Consider the following 24555-nt stretch of genomic DNA (forward strand, 5'->3'; position numbering starts at 1 on the left):
AGGGCCAGGCTTGCACTTTCTCCCGCGCGGAGGAGAAGGCGGTCAAAAGGCGTGCTTTCACTCAGGAATAGGAAAAGGACGGAAAGGGGAAGCCCCGGACCTACAAATCCACACTCCTTTCCTATTTCCACACTCAGCAACAGGCCATTACATAATTTATTAGTTACTGAGTGGACCGCTTTGTTTAGCGTCTTAGAGCGAACACCTGTACCCAATATGCAAAATAGCACGGGGAAAAAATGTGCAAAGCGAGAAATCAGTTTTAATTGCAAGGAAATCTACCCCACTCCTCCAGCCCCAACATCGCGAGACTCACTGACCAATCACAATGGTGAAATGTTAATAACCTCCCCTTGCTCCACCCCCGGGAAGACATAATTTAACACCTCCCCCACAGGGCATGTGTTTTCAATCAGGTCCGCCAACATTCTATTTAAAGCAGTGTACCAACAGTAAGCAGTCGTTGAAACTGCAACCATGTCTGGTCGCGGAAAGGGTGGAAAAGGCCTTGGTAAGGGAGGCGCCAAGCGCCACCGCAAGGTGCTGCGCGACAACATCCAGGGCATCACCAAGCCCGCCATCCGGCGCCTGGCCCGCCGCGGCGGTGTCAAGCGCATCTCCGGCCTCATCTACGAGGAGACCCGCGGGGTGCTCAAGGTCTTCCTGGAGAACGTGATCCGGGACGCCGTCACCTACACGGAGCACGCCAAGCGCAAGACGGTCACGGCCATGGACGTGGTCTACGCGCTCAAGCGCCAGGGCCGCACCCTCTACGGCTTCGGCGGCTGAGTCAACGTCCTCACAATCCTAAATTATCCTCCAAAGGCCCTTTTCAGGGCCGCCCACTCTCTCTACGGAAGAGCTGTGCACTCTTCGCGCTCCCGTCCTGTAAACGTTATGTTGTGGGTTTGAAGTCAGCGGGTCTTACTCTTCAGCAGTGGCTGGAGTGTGGGTCCTTCCCGTCAGGCCTGAGCCAGTCTGGGCAGGGACCCACGAGCGTGCGCATCGCGTCCCATGCAGAGGAAGCCGGGGCTTACAGAGGTGACCGGCAGTGTAAAGCAGATGGGAAGGGTCCTTGCTAGTTCCCGGCTCGCTGGGAGACCTAAAGTTAAAATCCCTAGGGTGTTTTTTTTCTTTCTTTCCGTTTTTGTTTCTGGTAAGGATACCTGCCTTTTGAGGTCCAGGAAGGGATCAAGCACGGCCCTAGTTGGCGAGAAGCAGTTTCCAGTCAGGCGAAGCTCCTGAAGCATCCCCAAGCTGGGTCTTAGACCGGGGTCTTCAGCAGAAATTTCCACCAGTTGCAAGTCTGCGACGATACAGCTAGCAGCCCAGAGGAACCCAGGACGACGTCGGTGCACCGACATCGCCACAAATGCTAGCCTTTAATTCCTGATATATTTGCTCTGAGCGACCTCAGGAGACGTCAGCACACTTTGGACTCTCACCCCTCGCCGTTCTTTTCAGTGGGCGGGCTGAGCCTCGTCACCGCAAACAGGGTTTGGGCTAAACTGGAATACACGGCCTAGCACGTCCCCTTCTCAGGCAGGGCCCCGCCCTAAGCCGGAGGCCAAGCACTTTGTAAATTACCCGCGATTACGGGACAGGCGGTCGGTGTTCTAACCCGAGTCTCTAACGTCCTCTGAGCCGGGATGGCCTTTGCATTCGTGAAGGGGACGCTCCCTCCTGCGGTAACGGGTCTCTAGCACCCAACCCGCCATATTTCCTGACTCCCCGCTCATCTTCCTGTTTTTAACTGCCTGCTGTCAGCTGCATTTTTTTAATGGACCATTCAAACACTACAATAGGGTTATGATTTTTTAAAAAATTATATCCTCAGATCGAACCCACAAACTCCCTCTCTATAACAAAGCCAAAGGCCCTTATTAGGTCCTCCCACAAAATCGCATGAAGGGCTGGTGGGAGTTGCCCAGGCCTTAACTGAGTGGATCACTCGGACTCGCAGTTCGCACGAGGTCGCTGAAAGGGCGATGCACCATTCTGCAGTGCGAGTCTGTAACTCAACCATGGCATCTTGCCACACTGAGGTATTGAGAAATTTTTTTTTACAAAGCAAAAGTAGATGCTTTTAAAAAGGAGTGTAAAAGCAAAAACAAGCAAATTATGCCAATAAAACAACTGGCTCCATAAGAGAAATGATCGGATCTTGTACATTTCGAGGACTTCCGAGGAAGGTCCTTTGGATTTAGCGGGCTGTTGGGCGGCGCTGGCGCCGTGAGGGTCTCCTCCTGTGGCCTGACACGCAGGGGGTTACGTGAATGAAGGCTCTTGGGGACGACCTCCCAGAGGACAACATGGGGTGTGGGTGGAAAATTAAGTTAAACTGCGAAGGGTAGGGTTACAGCGCCAGGTTTTCTGTGGCTAAAGGTTTCATCTCAGCCCCCTGAACTGGAGAAAAGAACTTTGTTTCTAGTTCGATGTGTGCCAGGTGCTAAAAGGCTGGGGGAGCACCGGCGCATGGGGTCCTGGGACCGCTTCCAGAGGATTTGAGCAATGCTGGGAGGCCGGCGGCCACTGGGCGGGATGAGGCCACTTGTTCGTCCTTTTCCTCTGTGACAGGAGCGTCTCCAGGTCCCAGGTCAAGCCACTGCTCGTCGGCCAAGTGAGGCATATTTGTAAAGCAGAAGAACTCCCGCCCCGAGGGAAACTGGACAGCATATCCAAGCCAGGCACTTGGCCGGGGACTGCTTCCATCGACACTGAAGCTAGGGTGGTCACTCTCCTTACAGGATACAATGTAATTTTTTTCTCAGAGGCCCTGTTATAGACAGGAATTTTGAAAGGGTAGGTCCTAGTGAGTCACCTGTAGAAGGTGCTCAAATTCAGTCTGCACTACATCGTTTTGCACGAAAATGCCAAGGCCCGAAACAGGATGAACAGTATGAGATTAATATTTCCAGTGATCTTTAAATAAGAATGCTAAATCACAAATTCCGTGAAAACTGAAATGAACCCATTTTGTTTAAAATGGGAAACAGGCTCACACCACCAGTGTTTTGTAAGACAACCAGCTTTTCTTTTACAAACGTTTGGTTCAGACCCCGGCCACTGTGAGCAGCCTCCAACTTCCCCCCAAAATGGTAGGTCTAGCATTTTCCTGCCCCTGGAGTCCAATCCATACACTCTTCAAAAGTAAAACACATGTAACTACAGTTGCCTTAAAGCAATTAGATTATCAACCCCAGTTCTTAAAATGTGGCAATATGTGCTTACCACAGCTTAACTACAGAAGTTTGGAAATAATGAGGATCACAATATTCTTCCGACAACTGCAAACTTGATTTTTTACTGGCTAGTCACTCTGTGTAATTAAGCTTCTGTTAAACATGAAAGATTTAAAAATCCTCTATAATCATATTCTGACACCTTGACTTATTTCTGATCCCCACGAAGTCCGTAGACACCAGACTTAACACCCTCATTAGCTGTTAGGACACGACGTAAAAACAAAGCAGATGACACCTGTGAAAACAAGTACGTTTAGGGGTCGAGCTACCCCGCACTCCCGCGTGGCATGGGTTCTTGTAGTCAGGTTACGTGTACGTTTACAAAGGCCCATGCGACACTCTTCTTCACTCGTGCACAACCCAGCATTTTGGGACTGTGCGGATACGAGTATACTGTGACAAAGCCTTTATTTCACCTCACCTCCGCTTGTTGTCAGCTAAGGAGATTGACTTGCAGCGCCAAACTTTCCAGGAAACCCCAGTGTTACGCCATTTTAATATTAATTGGGTGGCTCTTAAAAGAGCCTTTGGGTTTTTTTGAAGATTGGCCTCTCACTTCTTCGGTGCTGCCTTCCTGGAATTCGCCTTCTGCTGGGTCAGCGCGGCCCTGCCGCCGGCGGGCCTGCCCGCCCTGGCCTTGGCGGGGCTCTTCCGCGCGGCCTTGCCCTCGGCTCCCGAGGCCTTCCACACGCCTCGGGCGGCTTTCGGAGCCGCTGTCGCTCTTGGCTTCTGGGTCGTCTTCTTGGTCTTGGCGCTCTTCGGAGACTTGGACTCCCTGGACAAGACCAGTTTCTTGGTCTTAGTGGACGCGGGCTTCCTGACCTTGACGTTGGTGAGCTGGGCAGCCGCCTTCTTGCTCAGCTTGAAGGAGCCGGAGGCACCACTGCCCTTGGTCTGCACCAGGGTGCCCTTCCTCACCAGGCTCTTCAGGACCAGCTTGATGCGGCTGTTGTTCTTGTGCACGTCGTAGCCGGCGGCCGCCAGCGTCTTCTTGAGCGCGACCAACGACATGCTGGCCCGCTGCGGCGACACCAGCAAGGCCTCCGTGATGAGTTTGGACACAGACAGACTGGGAGTCTTACGACTCGCTCCTGCCACGTCCTTCTGCTTCTTCCCTCGCTTTTTGACTGCTGGCTTCCCCATGAAAGCTGGGCCGGGTTCAGCCTGGTCCACGGGCGCAGTCTCAGACATCACAGGACACACAACGGAAATTGGGAACCAGTGGAAGCGTGAGGTTCTGCGGGGCCCGCACGCCTTATATAGGGCGGGGCGCGCTCTGATTGGTGCATCACCTGGGCACAGCCCCGCCCCTCGAGGGAGGAGCATTTGTGTTTGTTTTCCCCCCAAAAGTCGAAGCCCACAAAAGATCGTCTGCACAGAACTACCCAGTGCTGTTGCCGGGGGATCCCCGGAGACCCGAGTCTCACAGGCCTTCTCACGTTTTAGTAAAATATGGCCCAGCCTGCCAAAACTATGCGATGAAGCCCTCGATTTTCAGCAAAATTCAAGGAGAAGAACAAAGTTCCCTCTTTTCTTTGTACATTTGAAACTGATTTTCAGCAAGAGACTTATCTCGTCCTTTCTCAGTGGTCTCCCAAACGGCTGTCTTCCACTGGGTGCGAAAAATAAGCTATGCCCTGACTTTTTGGACGACTGTGTATGTATGTAAGAAAAGTAACACTCTAAGGTGTCTCGCTGCGGAGATACATGATTGTCGAGTTGTGACGGGATGGGGGTCTGGCCCAGCCGCTGGGCAGAAGGGAGCAGGAACCCCAGGAGCGGCAGGAGAGGCCGCACCCCACCTTGTAGGGGAAGGGTTGGCGAGTGCAGAGGACTGCGCATGAGCAGTTGCCTTGGCAACTGGGCGCAGGCGAGGAAAAGTACCTCTCCGCACGCTTCCCCCATGCGGAGGCATTGGGTCCGGATGTGTAAGGGGAGAGGGGGGGGGACGTTGCTCGGCTTGTTCCCCGCCCTTTCCCGGCCAGCGGGGCTCGAGTCCCTGGGTCCTCACGCCCTGGAGGCCACGCGGTTCGGGCCGGTTCCGGGCGCCCCTGCGCAAACGGTGCAGGCAATTGCCAGGCCGGGAGCAGAGCAGGCGTTGGGCCGGCAGGGCCCAAGGGGCAGGAACCCGGCCGGCGGGCCCTGAAAGCCGCACGGCCCCCGGCACGGAAGGCTGCCCCGCACTGGCGGCCGGGGGTGCACGTGCGGGTCCGCCAGGCCGCGCCCGCGGGCGCACGCGCGGGAGGGCCGCAGCCAGGCCAGGGCGCAGGCGCTGTGAGCCGGCCGCCGGGGCGCGCCGACTCGGAACGACGCCCGAAGCCGGACCGGGGGCCGGAGGGCGGCTGAGCCCCTTGCGTTTCTTAAAGGGCGGTGCTGCGGGTTGGGGAAGACGGTCTGGGCACGGGCTTGGGCTGAGCTGGCGCAGGTCGGCGGGCAGGTTTTCTTCAGCTGGGAACGGGCTTTGAGGCGGAAACCTGCCGTCGTTTCACACTAGGGCCTTTGAATAAAAGTCTTTTCCCCTCCCACCGAATTCTGCCTGCAGAGCTTTCGCCCGTTGGCTTTTCCGTTACAGGATCATCTAAAACGGGTAGGCGAGGCCCTTCTTCGGGCAAACACAACCTAATTAACTATAATCTACAAGGTGTGTGGGTTGTTTGTACTAACCCCCCCCCCCCCGGGGTCCCTGCGGCCTGATAGAAAGGCCCTTCAGGATGGAGTGAGAGCGCGAATCTCCCACATGACACGTTGGCTCAAATCAGGTCGCCCTCGCGGCTGGGGTCCCGCACTGAGCGTTGCTTCTGCTTTCATTCACTCAGCCCCCGACCCCTGTACCCTCCCCGCCCTTCACCCCCACCCCCAAGTACACAGAGAAGCAGACACAGTTCCTGCCTTCAGGTAACGGGAAACCGGCAGGGGCGCCGGTCTGAACAACTCCGTGGGGACCACAGACCCAGGACCCAGCTGGTGGGTGTGTCTGCAGAGCTGAGGGACAGCAGGTATTGGGACAAAGTCCAGGATGCGTCTTGGTTTGTCCTTGAACTCACCTTGGTGAGCGGTCAGGACGTGACTCTGCTCCCCAAGGCAGAGTCTCCCAGGGGTCAGCAGGGGAAACCCATCTCGTGGAGATCCCCGAGCGTCTCCCTGGGAATCTGGGCAGTTCTTCTGCCGACGAGGGACACACGGGAGGTCCTTGCGGCACGCAGACAGACTTTCCAAGGGGGGTGCAGGGGCCTTAGGGGACGCGGTGCAGGTAAAAACGGTGTCCGTTGAACACAGTCAGCTTGTCGCTGCAGCAGAGCACTGGGCAGGAGGCGCCCGATAAATACTAGTTTGTTTGTTTTTAATCTTAGTCTAAGGTCCTACTTACTTTTTTATATAATGCCTCCCCATGCAATGGTGACAGTTAGGTCTATCATTTTCCAGCAGTTTATTTCTTACAGGGTCATGGCCAATAAAAACACGGGCGGGGGAGAATTACCCTCGGTAATGATGAAATAAATAAAAACTCGCCCCCCCAAAAGTTTGGCCAGCCTATCAGGTTAACAGTGCTTCAAAAAGAAAGGGGGGGGTCTGCATACATTTTAAAGCTGTATCACAGACATTTCCGTATTATGTCGGCATTATAAGTTGGCAGAGGCCTTCTGGGTAAAAATTTGGCAATGTGTATTAAGAGCCTTAAAAATGATTTTGCCTTGCGATTTAGTATTTCTACTACTAGCAGTCCAGCCACCCCCAAAGAATCAAATATTTAACCAAAGATTTCTGTACAAAGATGTGTGGTTTGTACGACCTCTAATGCATAAGGATGAAACCCAAGCTTAACAGCCAATAACAGAGAACCCAATACACAAGTAGTAATGCATCTATAAAACTCGTGTTTCTAGAAAATTATATATATGTATATATGGAATGGTATCTACATTTGCTTTATATATTTCTCATTTCGCAAGTTTTTACAATGAACATTTAATATTTTTGTATTCGGGAAAGGAAAAAAAAGATGTTTTAGCCAGGTTCTTAGTGATCCTTCCACAGCTGTTAAAAATGTCTTTGTCTTCTAGTATCTCTTATTTTCTTGGGTTTTGAGATGCCAGTGTCCAGCAGTGACCAGTGGTTGGAAAAGATTTATCTAAAGCTTGTTTGTTCTTCCTGTAAAAAGAGAGAGATTGATTAATTCACTTTTATAATCCATCGGATACCTGACATGGTGCTCGACTCTGCAAACAGCCCCGATAAGGGTGCTGGCCAGTGTGCCCTGAGCTGTGGTCGGTGCCAGGTGCTGTTCTAAGCCCTTTGTAGACCCCAGTGCATTGAATCTCCGACACTCCGCCATTGTTCTCTCCGACTTACCGGCGAGGAAGGCTCGGGGAGATACAGTTTCACAGGGGCCACACGTTTTGGATGGATAACCCCGCCCCCAGCACTGAGTCTATGTATAGTTTTCACTAAAGGGCGACTGTAACCTGTTCCGTGTCCTGCAACTCTCAATGGACGGGTAAGTAGCAACTTGCCAGGTGGTAAACTAGTTACTGCTTTTCACCGAGGAGACAAAGTAACAGGTGAGTGCTGGGTGGCCAGCTCCTCAGGAAAGAGGAAGGGCCTTGCATGGCTGAGGAGTTCAAGTTCCTTGCTCCCATCCGGAGCAGCTGCAGCACTTGGCAGGAACCGCCCTTCTCCCAGGTGCTCATCCCTCCGGCAGGTGCAGTCACCCCCACTCCCCCCACCTTTCTAAGTAAGTCAAAGGGAAATATGATGGAAATGCACCCCAATAAATGCTTGGTCTACTTCTGGGAGTAGTACAAAATGTATTTTCCTCCTCCTGCTGAAAAAGAAGCAAAGACAAACCTGGTTTTCTACGAACAAGTAACTGTCTTAAAGTTTTTGTGCCAGAAGCTGGCTCCACGGAGACCCTCCCTCGGTGGTCTGGTCGGCACCCCCTGCACCGGCTCCTCGCTGCACTCCCGCGCTCCCACACCCCTCTCCCCCGTCCTCCCTGTCTTGTCCTGTCCTGTGTGTTTTCTCCCTGGCGCTCGCCTTCCAACAGACCAGACATTTCCCTCACTCGGCAGGTTTTTACATGTGTTCTGCCAGAGTCCCAGCTCTCAGGGAAGACGTCTGTGATTTTCCTCACTGATGTCTGTGAAGGTGCGTGGTACATGCGAGGCATTCAAAAACATGTGTTGAATGATTTAACTGATTCAGTTATGTTTGCTCACCGAGTGCGTACAGGCTCAGTAACAGCCCCGACAGATGCTGTGGTGACCAAGTCAGAGCTCAGAGCCCGCTGGGGTGACAACTGGACAAGTAATGACAGTCAAGGGCAGACTGGGTGGCAGTTACCCAGAGCAGCTGGGAGGGGCTGGTCTCCGGGGAGGGGCAGGGCCCAGCAGCTGCCTGCAGAATGAGCAGGAGTTTGCTAGGCAGGGAGGAGGGGAAAACACAGAAATTCGAGGCGGAGCTCCAGCAGACGTGGGAGGCAGGAAACCAGCAAAGGCAGGGTGTGGGCAAATCTGGCTGCAGAACAGGACAGGGAGGAACAAAGGAGGCCACAGAGCGTGGGTGGGGCAGGATCCCTGCAAACTAGGCGTGAGGCAGCTGGAAAACCCGAAGGGCTGGTTCCAGAGGCTACGCTTTCCTCACCATGGGTGGAACACTCTTGTGCAGCCATTTTATGAGCACGAGGCCATTTCTGGTACGTGTTTCATGTCTGCTGTTTCATTGATCCCTCAGTCATCTTCATGAGCATATGATTAGTGCCGCCCACAGGCTCAGGGGGGTGGCATCGTCAGAGGAGGTCCAAGACTCTCAGCTAGTTATCAGCACACTGTGTGCTGTGAGCAGGTGTGTGAGTCACAGGCCAGCTTCACCCAACCCAGCGAAAAGGCTGACAGGGGAGAAGATGGCCTGCAGACTGTCTGGGAATAGGGTATCTTGGCTGTGCGTTATTTTTAGTAGCAAAAAACCTCACTGTGGACAACCAGTCCTCGCAGAGAACAAGTTTCAAAGAAATCAGTGAGTGCTTCCCCAGAAACTTGCAGGACTGGCTGGGGAGCATACGTAATAGGATGCCTCTGGGTGGCCCGCATTCGGCGCCTCTGCCGTGGCCAGCCGCCTCTGCGCCGTCCAGGCCTCACACGGCAACCCCCACCCCCACTGTGGTGTCCCACAGGGCTTGGCCGGGTGGGTTTCAGTCTCTGCCACATCTGCTCATCGGTGGGGAGATGGTCTGGGGAAGGATTTACAGAGAGCAAGAGGGTGAAAGAGTCACGAGAGCAGACACAAATAAGAAATATTTGATCCTTTGGACTCCAAGTATTTAAGTGGCTTTTCTCCCCCCGCCCCCAAAGATTTTATTTATTCATTTTTAGAGAGAAGGGAAGAGAAGGAGAAAGAGAGGGAGAGAAACATCAATGTGCGGTTGCCTCTTGTGCGCCCTGTCCTAGGGACCTGGCCCACAACCCAGGCCTGTGCCCTGACTGGGAATTGAACTGGGGATCCTTCGGATTGCAGCCCATGCTCCATCCACTGAACTACAGCAGCCAGGGCTCACTGGCTCTTCTTAATTAGAAGAATAGGCTTCAAAGATTAGTTCAATTGACTGCAGTTAAACAGATTATTATTTTAAAATGATTTCAAGTTCAGCAAAGGCACAGCAATATGTTGGATGTTTCATCTGAGTCCTGAGGTTTTTTCTCTTTCTGGTAGTGCTTGTTTTTTTCCTCAGCCAATTCTAGTAAACCTTAGATAAATGTCATGATGAATTCATATAATGATAAGATCACTTCTAAAGTCTGCATTGTCAGCATAAATCGGACAATACATAGTACACCCAACTCACTGCATTCACCAACAGTAACTTCCTCACAAACAGACTAAGCGTAGCCATTTCCGTGTGCGCACAGTGTGCCTCTCTGTAGCTGGAGCACTCGGTAGAGTGCTAGGCCTTCAGGAAGCAGCCCACAGTGTGGGGCCCCCGGCCCAGGCCTCAGGCACTGGGAGGCGCTCAGTGCGGACGTGCTCTGCTGGCCCACAAGCCCACGTGCAAGATCCCCTTCCCACTGAAAGTGGCAAAAACAAGCATGTCTGCCCCTGTTCCCCTAATGCGTCTATACGTTCTGTGGCCTGTTTCTCCGTGGTCATTCCAGCCTGTGTAAAAAGGAGACTCGCCTGAATCAAACTGTTATATCGATGCCTATTTTGTGCCCTCCAAAGTAGAAATTGTCCAGGTTCCCAAAGACTAGGCATGAATATACTCAATGTAGTGCTCATCTGAATTCATCTCGGTTTGTGAATTCAGTATTTGAGCTGACACATTGAATCCTTGTGATGTGTGATATAAACACCTAAGGCATTTAATGAAATTATCTATTAAAATTTACTTTAGTTCAGCCCTAGCTGGTGTAGCTCAGTGGACCGAGCACAGGCTTGTGAATCAAGCGGTCACTGGTTCGATTCGCTGTCAGGGCACATGCCTGGGTTGCAGGCCAAGTCCCCAGTGGTGGGTACATGAGAGGCAACCACACATGGATGTTTCTCTCTCCCCTTTCCTTCCCCTCTCTCTAAAAATAAATAAGTACATTGTTAAAAAAATTTACTCTAGTTCAATTTCTAATTTGTAATTGTAAAATTTTTAAAAATGTGTTGTTACCTCATCTAACCAGGAAACCTAGAGGAAGAAATATAATAAATTCAACTTAATTAGTATTTTGTTTTAGAAAATAAATTCTAGACTTGTTAAAGCTAAAACAACATGCTAATGTTTTTCATTAAGGCATTAATATGTATAGGCATAGACCCATTTTTAAAGCAAAATTAAGCCATTGAATTTGTCCAGAAAGTTATCTTGATTGGAAATATGATTTCCCCCTAGAAAATTATACACCGTAAATTAAATTTTAAATGGCTTACAATGGTGGAGTGGTTTGTTTTTATTACCCTATTAACTTTTCATATGTTACCTGTTAACTAAAGGAACTAGTTAAAATCACAGCTGTGCTTTTCCCTCTGTTACAATTTAAAAACGTACCACATTTAAAGCACCAAAATTCTGAATATTTAAGTTTGTTACTTTAAGATGATTTTTTTTAGTCTTTCTATAAGCCATTTAAAATCTAACTTTACATTGGGCTTTATTAATTCCCTAGTGAGGTAAACGGTTTGCTCGAAGTTAAATCGCATCCACAAAACAGGAAACATTCCCGATCCTGAGACTTGGAGGAGCTTACTGAATTCGGAACAACATTTGAAACAGGCGGCAACAGAGCCACAGAAGGAAGTGACGGGCAGCTAAGGAAACAGAGCGGGGCCGAGACCAGGAGACCAGAGATCTCTCCGGAGCACGGCTGCCGAGAGCACGAGCAAAACCTGATCTCCTTCTAAGACTGGGGGGAAAGCCTGGTTGCTAGTGCTATGTCCTTTACAAAAAAACTCAGTAGGATTAGAAACTGAAGTGTGTGTTTCATCCCGGCATTGCAAACCCCCACCCCACCCCGTTTTTTGACAATAGTCTCATTTACAAAGGCATTTTCCTTCCCTCCCCTCTAACCTTAAAGAGCCCGAAGGCACAGAAATTCGGAGTTAGTGAATCACACACACTTCAGAGGCGATCCACACCAACTGGACGGGAAACAGTCAGGAGTGGGGGAGGGGGAGGCCTGGAGTCCCGCACTTGCGTGGCCGCCTTAATGAGGCCATCGCTGCACCACTGCCCAGGCAGACGCCAGCGCACAGCCCTGTGCCAACGGGGACCCTCCCAATGCCACGTTAGCCTTAGTGTCTGCCCAGGTGCCAAAGGAAACTGGTTTTTCAAAGCAGAGTGTTTTAAATTGCACTTTTGTGTTGTGTTTTTTTTAACATATTTCACCTTATTATGATGCCATGTTTTTAATGAAAAAAAAAGCCTGTGAAAGCCTGTTTTAGATTGACACATTGTAATTACTCTTTTCATCATTACCAAGTCCTTGCTTGACACAAGCACCACAGATGCTTTGAGGAAGTTTCAAGTTTTCAGACCCACAATCTCCCTGGGGGTTACTCCTGTATGTTTCTGTAACCAACACTCAGATTCCCTGATTACAGCTCTTTTTGAGGACATGTGGGTGGCTCTGAAAAGAGCCTTTGGGGTTAAGAGGCCGCTTACTTGTGAGTCTACTTGGAGCTGGTGTACTTGGTGACGGCCTTGGTGCCCTCGGACACGGCGTGCTTGGCCAGCTCCCCGGGCAGCAGCAGGCGCACGGCCGTCTGGATCTCCCGCGACGTGATGGTCGAGCGCTTGTTGTAATGCGCCAGGCGCGACGCCTCGCCCGCGATGCGCTCGAAGATGTCGTTCACGAAGGAGTTCATGATGCCCATGGCCTTGGACGAGATGCCCGTGTCAGGGTGCACCTGCTTGAGCACCTTGTACACGTACACCGAGTAGCTCTCCTTGCGGCTGCGCTTGCGCTTCTTGCCGTCCTTCTTCTGGGCCTTGGTCACGGCCTTCTTGGAGCCCTTCTTCGGGGCGGGCGCGGACTTGGCTGGTTCTGGCATTTTAGCTTGTAAGCAAAGCAAGAGTAAAATGAAACGGGGGAAGGACGTGTGGTATTTATAGAGCCTTTATGCTAATAAGGGATGCAGAAAACCTTTCAGTTCATTGGCAGACACTAAGACTGTCGTTCATGGGCTGACCTATGTAAATGAAGCATGGAAATAAAGTTTTTCTATTGGCTACTTGGCTGAATTTATTTTGAACCAATCAAACATCCCTATTTGCTCCCCAGGAATTGCCTATAAAAGCGGCCATATTCGGCCTACTCACACAAATCACCTGTTTTGGGGAGTCACTCGTCTGTTTTTTTCCCCCCCCCTCAGCGGTCTTTCTTTGTTTCCAATGTCTGGGCGCGGGAAGCAGGGCGGCAAAGCGCGCGCCAAAGCTAAGTCTCGTTCCTCGCGGGCGGGTCTGCAGTTCCCCGTGGGCCGCGTGCACCGCCTGCTGCGCAAGGGCAACTACGCCGAGCGGGTCGGCGCCGGCGCGCCCGTGTACCTGGCGGCCGTGCTGGAGTACCTGACGGCCGAGATCCTGGAGCTGGCGGGCAACGCGGCGCGCGACAACAAGAAGACGCGCATCATCCCGCGCCACCTGCAGCTGGCCATCCGCAACGACGAGGAGCTCAACAAGCTGCTGGGCAAGGTGACCATCGCGCAGGGCGGCGTGCTGCCCAACATCCAGGCCGTGCTGCTGCCCAAAAAGACCGAGAGCCACCACAAGGCCAAGGGCAAGTGAATTGACAGACATCTCAGTTTCCTAAGCAGTTTGAAACACAAAGGCTCTTTTCAGAGCCCCTTCCACTCTCAAAGAAGGAGCTTGTAACACTCAGGTTACAGGGAGAAACACCTACAAAAGCACGGTCATCCCCCCTCCCCCCCGCCCCCAAGTATGGCAACGTAAAAATACTTATGAGACGTTTAGGAAAGGATCAGGGTCTTACTAAAATTGGGACTGCCTCTAGAAAACGCTGAGTCAGCGTGCTCACGAAGCAGGCGCTGCATTCATTCCACGCAGTCACCTGACCTGGCTGTGGGGAGGGCCTGGTTACTGCAGAGTCGGATTGTGGTCTCTAAATTTAGATCACCTTACCAGTGATTGACATTCTGCAAGGCAAACTTCCGGGGCGGGACTGTTACCTCCCCGCCCTATTCCCCGGAGGGGGTTAGGCTCTGGGCTCGCGTTAACAATGACAACACACCTTCTGAAGCCTAACTGGGCGGTGAAAGGGGCGGTGATTTGCTGGTGAGCTCGGATTGTCGCCTGAATCTAAATCCGAATTGCACCTCTTCCCCATTTACGGATTATGAGATGAGGGCCAATTTCTAACCTCTGATACTCAGTTTTGCCATCTGTAAATTGGAGGTAGATTAAGGGTGTCTTTAGATTCCTGTACCAACTAACTATTTAATGCTCCAAACCCAAATGGGTTCTTGACTTTCAATGAACTATGTTTTATATAAATCTTAATACTACAAGAGGCTCTAATGCCTATGTTTCCAAAGCAGCTGAAAAGGGAATAGTGCGGTGCCGTGGGCTTCCCCACAGGAGTTCTTGCCAGGGATCCGGGAACTTAGCTGCATCAAACCCAAAAAGAGGTGGTCTGGACTGTGCAAAAGTCCTTAGGATCCTCTTTTCCAGGATTGACTCTCAGCAAGGATTTCTGGTTGACCCGTCCCCATGCCTCCCAACCCCCAGCGCCTTGCAACCACCAACCAAAGAAGTGACTGGCAGGCATGGTCCTGGGTATCATGGACGTGAGCACTTTGATGGCCCCTCTTTAGAATTTCCTGATGGGTTTTTGGCGATTCTAATCGGCAAGCAGACTGAGAATCACCGAACTAGAATTTCTGGCCTCGGCTTTCAAGGTCCATGTCCACTGAGAGGACAAGGTTCGGTCCACCCAGCATCTCTCGTATGTTAGAGAACTTGGATCCCCAGGTGGGAATTGCTTTACATGATTCTTAGGACCGTTTTCACGAACTTTCCAGGTTGTGTTTAAACCAAGCCCCAACACTTACTAGGAGTGTGAGCTTGGCCAGGAGTGGGGGCTCTCCCCGCCTCCATGTCTTCTGTGCCTTTTCTCACCTTCTGATGCGAGAGGTTAGAGCAGGTGTTCCAGACGAATGGTTGACACCAAGCCCTTACTGTGTTCGGCACATGTTTACCCAGCACCCTTAGCGGCCAGCATTCTCCTCTTCTGGGGTAAAAGCTGCAGAAACCAGAAGAGACCATGTCTGAGTCTCCAGACCAGGAAGCTGGTACTTCTAACAAGGGGCTGTTCTATAACTAATGGTCCCAAAGAGCTTATTGCTAGAGCGATGACACCAGTAAAATCTCTACATGGAATAGGTTGACTTTGTCCCCATTCCAAAATGTTACAAACTGCACCTTAAACTCAGTGAAGAACTTAAAGGAAGAAGGTGAGATCTCCTCGGAACATATACATACATGGCTGGAAGTGAATCTTGAAAGGGTATTAGCACTGTAAAAGCGGAAGAAAGCCAATACACTTTTGCTTGAGTGTGTGACAAGTGAAACAAGGGGGCGAGTGGGAGACTTGACCCCACTTGTAGACCCCACAAGTCAAGTAGAGACTTGACTTGGAAATCTCCCCACTGGTCACCAACATCAAAACTTTGACTACTTAGTAGCAAATGATACCTATGTTGATTTCATTCATTTGTTACATCTTCAGCAAAACCTTAAGGTCAAGGGCCCCATGAGGTTAAATTGTTGATAAACCAGCATAGGCCCTGGTATATAATAAACACGAGGAAGTTCTTTAGTGGGCAATAAACTCAGTAGCTTCTGTTGGTTTCCAGCCTTTGAGCAGGTCTCTATCTAACATGTCCCAGGGGTCTGAGGAGGATCACTTGCATGGAGGAAAATTGATGAGAATGATAAACCCAGGCTCTTCAATATCTGGAAGCCCCAGGCACCAGAGGCAAAAGATGATTTCAGGGATTTACTGAGATGCCAGGCAGAGGCACGATCATTATTTGGTTATATGGTATGTTCCAAACACAGCAAATCAGCTTGATGAAGCATCGCTAATTATTAAATTTTTTTAAATTTGCAAATAATCTGCACAGCACTATCTTTTCCTTTATTTCATCCATCATTTGCTCGCAATTTTTTATGGTTTCATTTGAACTCTTTTTTGCAAGTATGGTTTTATAATCAGATCTCAACAACTACGTGTATTTTAAGGTTAGACTTAAGTTAGCATGTGTTTGTCATCTGTTGATCCTAACTTAAAATTATAAAGGTAAATATTTTGTTAAGTATAATGTACGTGCATTAGAAAGTATTGGGACTTCAATCAAAGATTCCTTGTACATACTGACATTGAGACTAAGAGCTCACATGTAGCCCCAGAATTCTCCCCTTTCCATTTTATTCCCATGCCCTAATATTGTACCAGAGGTGAGCACCCCCAGAAGATGTACTAAAAGAGAACCATCGCCTGTATTTACATGTAGAAAACTGTATCATTAACAAGTAAACAAATCTATGAAAATTAAGTACGATCATAACTCCAAGAGAAATGAGAATATGACAAGATTTCAAAATACAGTGAATTTTCGGTCATAGCATCAATGTCACCATATTGAAAAAATATCAGAGCTTCACTGGCCTTCTTACGTTACAGTTGTTTGGGTTGTAGTATAAAGGGGGACCCCCGCTCCCACCTTGCGCCACCACTCACGCCCCCCCCCCCCCCACGGAAAGGGGGAAGGGTCGAGAAGTGCCAAGTATTACGTATGCCAGCCTCACCCTGGCATCCGGAAATGCGCACGCGTGACTCAGCAGAAACATGTACGCTTAAGGACAGGTAGGTAATTGGACAGGAGGGACATGCCCTCCCACCTTCTTCCGCCGTGGGGAATTATGGGGGCCATCTTTAAAAGCAGCGCACGGACACGTCCTGCGCTTTGCGCTCTTGACTCCTGGCTGGTCAGTGCGCTCCGCCAACTTAGGTTCCCGAGACTGCGAGCCTTCTGCGGTCAGTGTGGTCCGGGAGCGTTCCCCGCCACTGACCCCCGGCGCTCCCACTGGCAAGCCCCGGACCTGCCCCTGGTACGTAAAGCTACCTACGTGGTTCTCCATCAGCCACGGTTCCCGCTGCGGCTTTATCCACTCCAGCCCAGGCAGGACCTCGGACCCACCATACCAACCTGTGGGTCGGGGTTTTGCAGCCCAGTCGGTGCCGTTTTCGGAAGCTGTGTGGCCAGCAACAAGCCCCGCGGCCGTCCCTCAGAAGGAAGCCGTAGCAGCCTTGACAGCGCTGACAACCGGAGGTGTGCTGCTTGGATCCTGCTTCGCCGGCGACGCGGAGGCACCTGAGAGCTAGCGCGGAAGGAAGAGGCCAGCGCATGCGCGGCGAGTAGTACACCTGCAGACTCAGACTTCGAAGAAACCTGTCTTCAGAGTTTTGCCTGTGACCAGCGAGCGGTAGGACCCCACGGGTTGTTCGGTTGCAGTAATGGTGCCCAACGGGGCGCTGTAGACTCTAATGGCAGGTTGACCCCCTGGCAGGTGGAAAGGCAAAGGGTTTGGGAAGGAGGAAGCACCGTTTGAGATTTTAGGGCCGTATACCGGGGCCTGGGTCGGGGTGATAACTGGCCGAGTTTTGGGGAGGTCATTGCTCGCGAATTACTATGAGATCGGTTGCGTTTGTGTGCTGATTTAGAATAATGGAGCCTATGCTGATTGTGTTTATATGTTCTCAGTTTGCTTGGGGTATTGTTGCGTTCGTACTCGTGGGCCTGTACTTCCGGGCCGTCAGGAACTGTAGTATTTCAAGATTTGGAGGAAGCCCACTAGGCCAGATTTTAGGTGAATTGATTTACTATTGCAACAATGTATGGCCTACGTACGTTTTAGACGGTGGGGAAAAATGGCCCGTAAATGGTTCCTTAAATTACTGTACCATTATGCAGTTGAACCTACATTGCCAAAAGTTAGGCAAATGGGACGAGATCCCTTATGTTAGGGCATTTGTTTCGTTGCATAATAAGGTTTCATCAAGAGCAGGGAACCGTTTGCTGTTGCAGAGGAAGGAAGAGGCCTCCAAACTCCTCTCTGATCATAAGACAAAGGAAAGTTTCAGTGCCCGGAACCCAGGAGCCAGGAAATCAGTAGGAGGAAGAGCTCTTCCCTGGTGTCCCATAAGGCTCGGCTGGCGCCTCTCCGCTACAGCGACAGAGTTCCAGGAGGACAACATGGCGGGAGCAGCAGATGGCCGTGACTCCGGCTACCGAATGGTGTTAGATCAGCAGAGTGAAGATAGGGGCTTTTACGGTTCTCCCTTCTTTTACGAAGGGTTGCAGGCCAGGAGTGCTGACAGGCTTCTAGCGGGCAGCCGTACTAGTGACAGAGTCAGGGAGCCTGTGCGAGATGCCATTGCTGTCGAACCACCGGAAGAGAAGGGCAGTGCCACCAACAAAAAGGCATTTGCCAGAGTATTAGGCCTTAGTCATAAAAACAAAGATGAAATGGATGCTGCTGTTGCTTTGAGTCTGCTGAATTCCTCCAAATGTCAAGCCGGGGGAAAGATTCTTAATAGAAAGCACGAGGCTATGCCTACAGAAGCTAAACGCTCAAAGAGAAGGCACTTAGAAATCTGGGGGGAAAACCGCAATCCCAGTGATTGGAAGCGAGTTGATGGCTGGCCAGTTGGACTGAAAAATGTTGGCAATACGTGTTGGTTCAGTGCTGTTATCCAGTCTCTCTTCCAGCTGCCCGAGCTCCGAAGGCTCGTCCTCAGTTACACCGTGCCGCAGAACGCGCTCGAGAACTGTGCCGACGAGAAAGAGAAGAGGAATGCGGTGTTCATGCAAGAGCTTCAGCGTTTGTTTGCTCTGATGATGGGATCGAATCGCAAATTTGTGGACCCTTCCTCAGCCTTGAACATCTTGAAGGGAGCATTCCAGGCAGCGGAGGAGGAGCAGCAGCAAGACGTGAGTGAGTTTACACACAAGCTCCTGGACTGGCTGGAGGACGCGTTCCAGCAGGGGGTCGATGCCAACAGCAACCCCGAAAACCCGATGGTGCGGCTATTCTACGGCACCGTCCTCACTGAAGGGGTCCGTGAAGGAAAGCCGTTTTCCATCAGTGAGACCTTTGGCCTGTATCCCCTTCAGGTAAACGGCTATTGCAACTTGGAGGAGTGTTTGGATGGGGCTGTGGTAGAAGGAGACGCTGAGCTGCTCCCTTCCAATCAGCCAGTGGAGAACGGACAGGAGAGCTGGTTCACAAAACTGCCTCCAGTGCTGACTTTTGAACTCTCAAGATTCGAGTTCAATCAGTCCCTGGGTCAGCCTGAGAAAATTCACAATAAGCTGGAATTTTCTGATGTTATTTATATGGACAAATACATGTACAAAAATAAAGATCTTGTCCGAAGCAAGAGAGAGTGCATTCGGAAGCTGAAGGAGGAAATAGAAGTCCTACAGCAAAAGGTGGAAAAGTACGTGAACTACGACTCGGACCCTGCTCAGGTCCCACTCCTGGACGAGACATCTCAACGTGACAGCAGCGTGACATCACCACCCTCTTCAGGGACAGGTGAAGGAAGCTCTTCTCCGGACGCTGCAGGTACTCTTTCTGAAGATCCTCTTTGCCAGTCTCCCACAAAGAATAAGCCCCTTACATCTTCCCCGTCCTCTGGGGAAGCGCCTGCAAAACCGTTGCCTTGTACAGTCACAGGTGAGATGAACGTCGAGACCGGTCCTCAGAAGCTGAGCAGTGAGACTGAGCAAGATATACAGGATGTGAAGAATTTCATTGCAAACACTACCCGGGATATTGGGCAGATGTACTGTGACCCTCTGCTCAGCCAGGTGCCCTATCGCCTGCACGCAGTTCTCGTTCATGAAGGACAAGCAGATGCCGGACACTATTGGGTCTACATCTACGATCAATCCAGGCAAGTCTGGCTCAAGTACAATGACATCTACGTCACTGAATCTTCCTGGGAAGAACTACAAAGTGATTCCTACGGAGGCTCGAGAAACGCCAGTGCTTACTGTCTGATGTATGTTGAGGACCGGGCACCCCACTCCGATGCAGAGGCGACCCCAAGTGAATCAGAGGAGAGGCTAGGAGAATTAGAAGCTCTATCTGATGAACTTAAGCATTACATTCAGGAAGATAACTGGAGATTTGAGCAGGAGATAGAGGAGTGGGAAGAAGAGCAGGCCAGGAAGATTTCTCAAATGGAGCTCTCTGCTAGTCCGGCTTCGCAGGACTTCCCTGCCTCACAACAGCCTCCAGGAGCCTCTTACGGGGTTTGCAGCTTGCTGCCCGGGCATGCTGCGATGGTCGTGGAGCAGCCTTCCCAGACCACTGCAAACACAACACGTGCGTATGGGAAGAGTGGTGTGGGAGCAGTCTGGAGTGAGGCAACCCACGAGAAGCACTCCCAGCCCTATTAGCAAGGAATGGGAGACCAAAGAGCCTCTGTCTCAGAAAGTTAAATGCTGGGGAATTCCTAAGTTTTTATGTGTCAGTTTTTATGTATTAATATATTTACATTAGTCCCTTAGTAGCACTTATAACCCATCCATTTCCTTACTTGGGCTTGGGAAGTGGAAACGCGTTGTCTCACATTTATTGGTTATTCCTATATTATTTTTAAATTATAAGCAAATTTAAATGTTAGTGTGGCCAAAAAAAAAAAAGAAAAGTAAGTTTGCATAGGAGAATGTGTTTGCAGTTTCGGGGACTTGGAGCTCCTAGACACTGAGTTTTAATGTGGTCCTTCCCACCATTTAAAAGGACAGGGATTGAAAGGGAGTCACGGTTATTCCTAAGTGAGAAAAGTCTATGAAGTTTGCAGAAGGCATGTATCAAGCTGTGTATAGAAAATTCAGAAAGTTTGTGAAGACTATACTTGCAGGGACCATTTCTGTAGTGTGTTACTAGGGAAGTTTCTCTGAACGTGTAGAGCCCCCAAAACCATGAGGAGGAGGTGGGGTGTTCTCTCCTGCCAGTGAAGCCGGTTCTTGGTGTTGCTTCGGTAACTGCCACTTGCCATTGATGATCCTTCTTTCCCTTTGAGGGAGTAAGGGGGAGAGAGCACTGTCTTGTGTGGCAAACAACAACAACAAAAAGGTTTGTGAAGGTTGCATAAGGCCATGGAAAGCTGTAAGTTTTTTTTTTAAAGGAGAGAAACCTCCGTGCTTAGGTCCAGTTATTCTTTGCTTTAGATTTTGTATTTTGTTTCTTTCTGATGTTTTGGGGGTTTGGGGAATTTTGCTGTTTTCTGTATATCGGGGATCCCCTGTCTCTGCCATTGGTGCCAGTTAAGAGTCCAGCTGAAGTGAGAGGTCACCTCACCACTGCCAGGAGACCAGTGGACAACGCACTAGTGGGCAAGAACATGTCTCTGCCACGGTGGCTTTGTGCCATTCGGACCTTTCAGGCGTTGTCTTTGTAACTGATGGTGTGAGACAAGATTCTGAGGCTGGTTCTAGCCTCTCCCCCCACCCCACCTTTTATTTTGAAACTTTTTTTTTTGCTTTAGATTTTGTGTGTGTTTTTAAATTAAGCATTAAGATTTATAAGCATTAAGATTTTACATTAAATTAGGAAATAGTGGAAAACATAAGACATGGAAATGCAACTTTAGTGGCTATTGGAAGGACAAGGATTTTCCTTTTTTCCTTTGTCTTTCTCTCCCTACCTGATCCCTCCAGATTCTGGCATTCTTAATGAATAATGACATAAAGTTTGTTTTGCATGAAACCAATAAGACCAGTTTCAAATCATGGTTTTAACAACGGAGACTTTGACTGGAACGTCATGCCTGGAGAAGGTATGCCCGGCTCTGGCTGTTACCAGAAAGCCTTGGAGACCTGAGATCGACTTTCGAAGCTAATGAAAGCCCACCGAAGAAGCAGCCTGGTACCGTGTTTTGTCGTGTGGTTCGTGGCAGTCTTTCCAGGGAAGGAACGAAGGTTGCTTTTCTGAAAGATGCCAAGGAGGAACCTTAAGACACGTTGAGCACTTCAAGGACTGAGGAATGCAGACAGGTACTTCAGGCCAAGCTGTGGGGCAGGTGTGGGGCTTCCCGTCTGTGCTCTGGAGAGCTGGCGAGGGGTCGATCGAAAGGTTCTCCTGTGAGTTCCAGCAAAGCAGATTGGAGTGTCTGTGTGACCAAGTGCTGCTCTTGCTGTTTTCATGCAAACAATAAGGCAAAATTGAAAAACGAGCGGTCTTTTTTAGGGCAACGAGGGTGATCTTAGGGAGAGGAGTTGGGTTTTGAGGAAAATCACAGTGCTCAGTCGTGAACATCAGACTTTAGTGCAGCTGTCTTCAAAGTCTGGAGAAAAAAAGCCTCACTTCAGAATCTTACCTGCATCAGCACCTCCTGAGAGGCAGTGGTTTGACCGGACTAGATGGCTGAGTTAGTGAAGCATAGGGTGGCCTCTCAGCTTTATTTTGTAACTGGTCTCCTTTTCTGCCTTAGTAGTTCAAGTAGAAAGGCTTCAGAAGCATTAAACAGGTAGATCTCAGCATATTCCTCCATGCCTAATGTGAGAATAGGGGGCAATAGGGCTTCAGTCAGGTGTGACACTCCTTGAACACCTCCCTGCAAGGAAGCCACTCTTTCTTAACCGGGGACACTGTAGAATTACTCTCTGCCTTTGCCGTGTAGTTGTTACGGTTCAGATTGTGCCTTCTAACTCTCTTGCCAAATTTGTTGCCTCCAGAATACAGCAAGGTTGCCAACTTGTTCAGCAATGCCATCCTTCGGACATCACGCACACTGTTTTCCAGGGGCGACCACCTGACCTGGACTTTGCAAGATCTTCTCCGTCGTATAAAGGCTTCCTTCCACTCCAGACCCCCCTTTGTTAGGGATTTCTGGACCAAGTGGTAGGTAGGACTACGACCCTGACAAGCAGGAAGTAGTTACAGAAGAATGAGACCGTCGTCCATTTCCCCTTGTAAGAGTACAAGTGTCCAGATACTAGGTGGGGGGCGGATTGTAACAGGACCCCTCCCCTGTGCAGTGGAGGAGGGGTTGAGAAGTACTGAGAAGTGTGCATGTGTATGTTACCCCGGCAACCAAAATAAATATGTATAACTCAGTAGAAAAACATGTAGGACTAATGCTTACAGCTAAGGTAGTGGTTAGATGGAAGGGCCACACTCTCCCATCTGCTTAATCTGTGCAGGGTATTAAGGGGGTCGTCTTGAAATGCAGAGCATGCAGAAACTGAGCTTTGTTCTCCCCCACCCTGGCTGGCTGGTCGGCCACCAGGTGCTCAGGTTCCCTGGGAGTGGGGGGGGTGCTGTGTGGTGCAGGAGCGTTCCCCATACCCCTCCCCTGCAGCTGCCTGTGTGGTGGTCTTGGGGAGGGAGGGCCGGTCAGCAGCAGGTCCCACCATCGCTGCTGCTCTGCCTGGGAAGGGCTGGGACCCACCACACCAGTGTGCGGGACAGGGCTTGGCAGACTGGTGGGTGCTGTCCTGGGGAGTGGCATGGGCAGGCGACAAGCCCCATGCCCTTCCCCCACCCGGATGCTGCAGCAGCACTGCTGACCAGAGCTGTGCCCCAGGGGTCCTGCCCGGCCAGACACCCCAGCGCACCAGAGGGCAGCCGTGGAGGAGGAGGACAGTGCTCCACCAGTGGGACACCCGGACTCAGACTCCCAAGGAGGCCCACGACCAGACTGGCTGGAAACCAACTAAGCCGCCTGCACTTTGTAAAGAACAGTGTCCTTCTGTGGACGAAGAGGTCCTGGGCAAACGTGGACTGAGCTGGCAGAACGTGGTGGCAGGGTGTTTTTTGGGGGAGGATGTTTTAGAGGGAAAGGGCTTTGGGGCATAAACCCACTATTATTTTATGCTGTGTGTACCTTAAATAAAATTCCTTTGCTTTCTGCTAAACTCTGTCTCCAGAGTTTTTGCCTATGGGTGGCAAATGGTAGGACCCCAGGGGTGGTTCGGTTATAGTAGTTCAGGCAAAAGGAGAAGAACCCACATGTCTCAGGATTAATGATGTCTACAATCTACTTAGAGTTGGGTCGGTTTCTGAAAAGAGCAGTTGTGCAAAGTAAGCTTCAGACTCTATTATAGGTGGTTTGTCTGCCGGTTGGAATTTAAACTTCTGTGCTCCTCACTCAGGGACACCAGGCAGGGGCAGGGAGGACATAGAAAACAACTGCTAACCTTTGCAGTAGTTTGTTATGCACGTAAGGGACACCATTCCTCACCACTGACCCAGCAATCCCCAGGACTGCCGAGAATGAGGAGCAATGGTCCCTGTCATAAACTTTGGAGAAATTGTTCTGGTAATATTTATGCAATTTATTAGCAGACACTTAGCCTTTTATCCAATGGGGTAGTGTTAGATTAAAAAAAAAAACTCAATAAAAAGAGAAAAAAGTAGATACTTAGGAAGAGAGGGTGTCTACCACCTAGAAATCAAAGCCCCACTATGTGAGGTTATAGGAGATTGTTAACCATTATAAACTTGTGTGTAAAGGGTTAAAGTGTGCATGTGTTCAGTTTGCAACTTCAAGCACAGAATACAAAAAAGTAACCTGCCTTCTTCTCATGCCAAATCCCATCCTCCTCACATTCCTTAAAATACAGCCTGAGATCTTACTACCAGGTTTCTTCTTACTTATCTCTGCTCGTTATTCCGGGAGGCAGGTGTCCGGTCTCCCTAGCCGTGGTAACATTCCAGCACCCAGCCTGGCGCCCAGCTCCCAGCCTTTTCAGACGCCAGCCTGTGGTTATCGGAATTTCTACATAAAACTTGCCCTCT

At 50.4% G+C, this 24555-nt stretch overlaps 5 protein-coding genes and 1 non-coding gene across 6 annotated transcripts; 4 read left to right on the forward strand and 2 right to left on the reverse strand.

Annotated features, from left to right (window-relative positions):
• The first annotated feature begins 471 nt into the window (after nt 1–471).
• Nucleotides 472–823, forward strand: LOC123804812 (histone H4). Its single transcript, XM_045817293.1, has one exon. The coding sequence runs from the start codon at nt 478–480 to the stop codon at nt 787–789; it is 312 nt and encodes a 103-aa protein (XP_045673249.1). The 5' UTR covers nt 472–477; the 3' UTR covers nt 790–823.
• Nucleotides 824–3797: 2974 nt separating this feature from the next.
• On the reverse strand, nt 3798–4436 carry H1-6 (H1.6 linker histone, cluster member). Its single transcript, XM_045817271.1, has one exon. The coding sequence runs from the start codon at nt 4434–4436 to the stop codon at nt 3798–3800; it is 639 nt and encodes a 212-aa protein (XP_045673227.1).
• Nucleotides 4437–7195: 2759 nt separating this feature from the next.
• LOC123804800 (histone H2B type 1-C/E/F/G/I) lies at nt 7196–12792 on the reverse strand. Its single transcript, XM_045817280.1, has 2 exons — nt 12385–12792; nt 7196–7394 (listed from the first exon to the last, which is right to left on the reverse strand). The coding sequence occupies exon 1, from the start codon at nt 12771–12773 to the stop codon at nt 12393–12395; it is 381 nt and encodes a 126-aa protein (XP_045673236.1). The 5' UTR covers nt 12774–12792; the 3' UTR covers nt 7196–7394; nt 12385–12392.
• A 273-nt stretch (nt 12793–13065) lies between these two features.
• Nucleotides 13066–13516, forward strand: LOC123804798 (histone H2A type 1). The gene has a single exon (XM_045817278.1). The coding sequence runs from the start codon at nt 13114–13116 to the stop codon at nt 13504–13506; it is 393 nt and encodes a 130-aa protein (XP_045673234.1). The 5' UTR covers nt 13066–13113; the 3' UTR covers nt 13507–13516.
• Nucleotides 13517–17634: 4118 nt separating this feature from the next.
• LOC123833494 (ubiquitin carboxyl-terminal hydrolase 28-like) lies at nt 17635–23474 on the forward strand. The gene is made up of 4 exons (XM_045861751.1): nt 17635–17647; nt 17974–20191; nt 21593–21681; nt 23359–23474. Exons 1-4 carry the CDS (start codon nt 17635–17637, stop codon nt 23472–23474), a joined length of 2436 nt encoding a protein of 811 aa, XP_045717707.1.
• Nucleotides 20659–20870, forward strand: LOC123804867. Its single transcript, XR_006783218.1, has one exon. It is a non-coding gene; the product is annotated as a small nucleolar RNA U3 (small nucleolar RNA).
• Nucleotides 23475–24555: the final 1081 nt, after the last annotated feature.

The sequence above is a fragment of the Phyllostomus hastatus genome, unplaced genomic scaffold (genome assembly GCF_019186645.2).
Source record: "Phyllostomus hastatus isolate PE091 unplaced genomic scaffold, TTU_PhHast_1.1 phas_scaffold_216, whole genome shotgun sequence".
Lineage (NCBI taxonomy): Eukaryota > Metazoa > Chordata > Mammalia > Chiroptera > Phyllostomidae > Phyllostomus > Phyllostomus hastatus.

What these genes read in the sequence shown, in the direction of transcription:
- LOC123804812 (XM_045817293.1), top strand. Translation starts at nt 478, where the DNA reads ATGTCTGGTCGCGGAAAGGGTGGAAAAGGCCTTGGTAAGGGAGGCGCC.
- H1-6 (XM_045817271.1), bottom strand. Translation starts at nt 4,436, where the DNA reads ATGTCTGAGACTGCGCCCGTGGACCAGGCTGAACCCGGCCCAGCTTTC.
- LOC123804800 (XM_045817280.1), bottom strand. Translation starts at nt 12,773, where the DNA reads ATGCCAGAACCAGCCAAGTCCGCGCCCGCCCCGAAGAAGGGCTCCAAG.
- LOC123804798 (XM_045817278.1), top strand. Translation starts at nt 13,114, where the DNA reads ATGTCTGGGCGCGGGAAGCAGGGCGGCAAAGCGCGCGCCAAAGCTAAG.
- LOC123833494 (XM_045861751.1), top strand. An exon ending in AGTGAGGCAACCCACGAGAA is followed by an intron (nt 20,192 to 21,592) that starts GCACTCCCAGCC and finishes TGCCTGGAGAAG; the next exon opens with GTATGCCCGGCTCTGGCTGT. An exon ending in CCCACCGAAGAAGCAGCCTG is followed by an intron (nt 21,682 to 23,358) that starts GTACCGTGTTTT and finishes CTGCCCGGCCAG; the next exon opens with ACACCCCAGCGCACCAGAGG.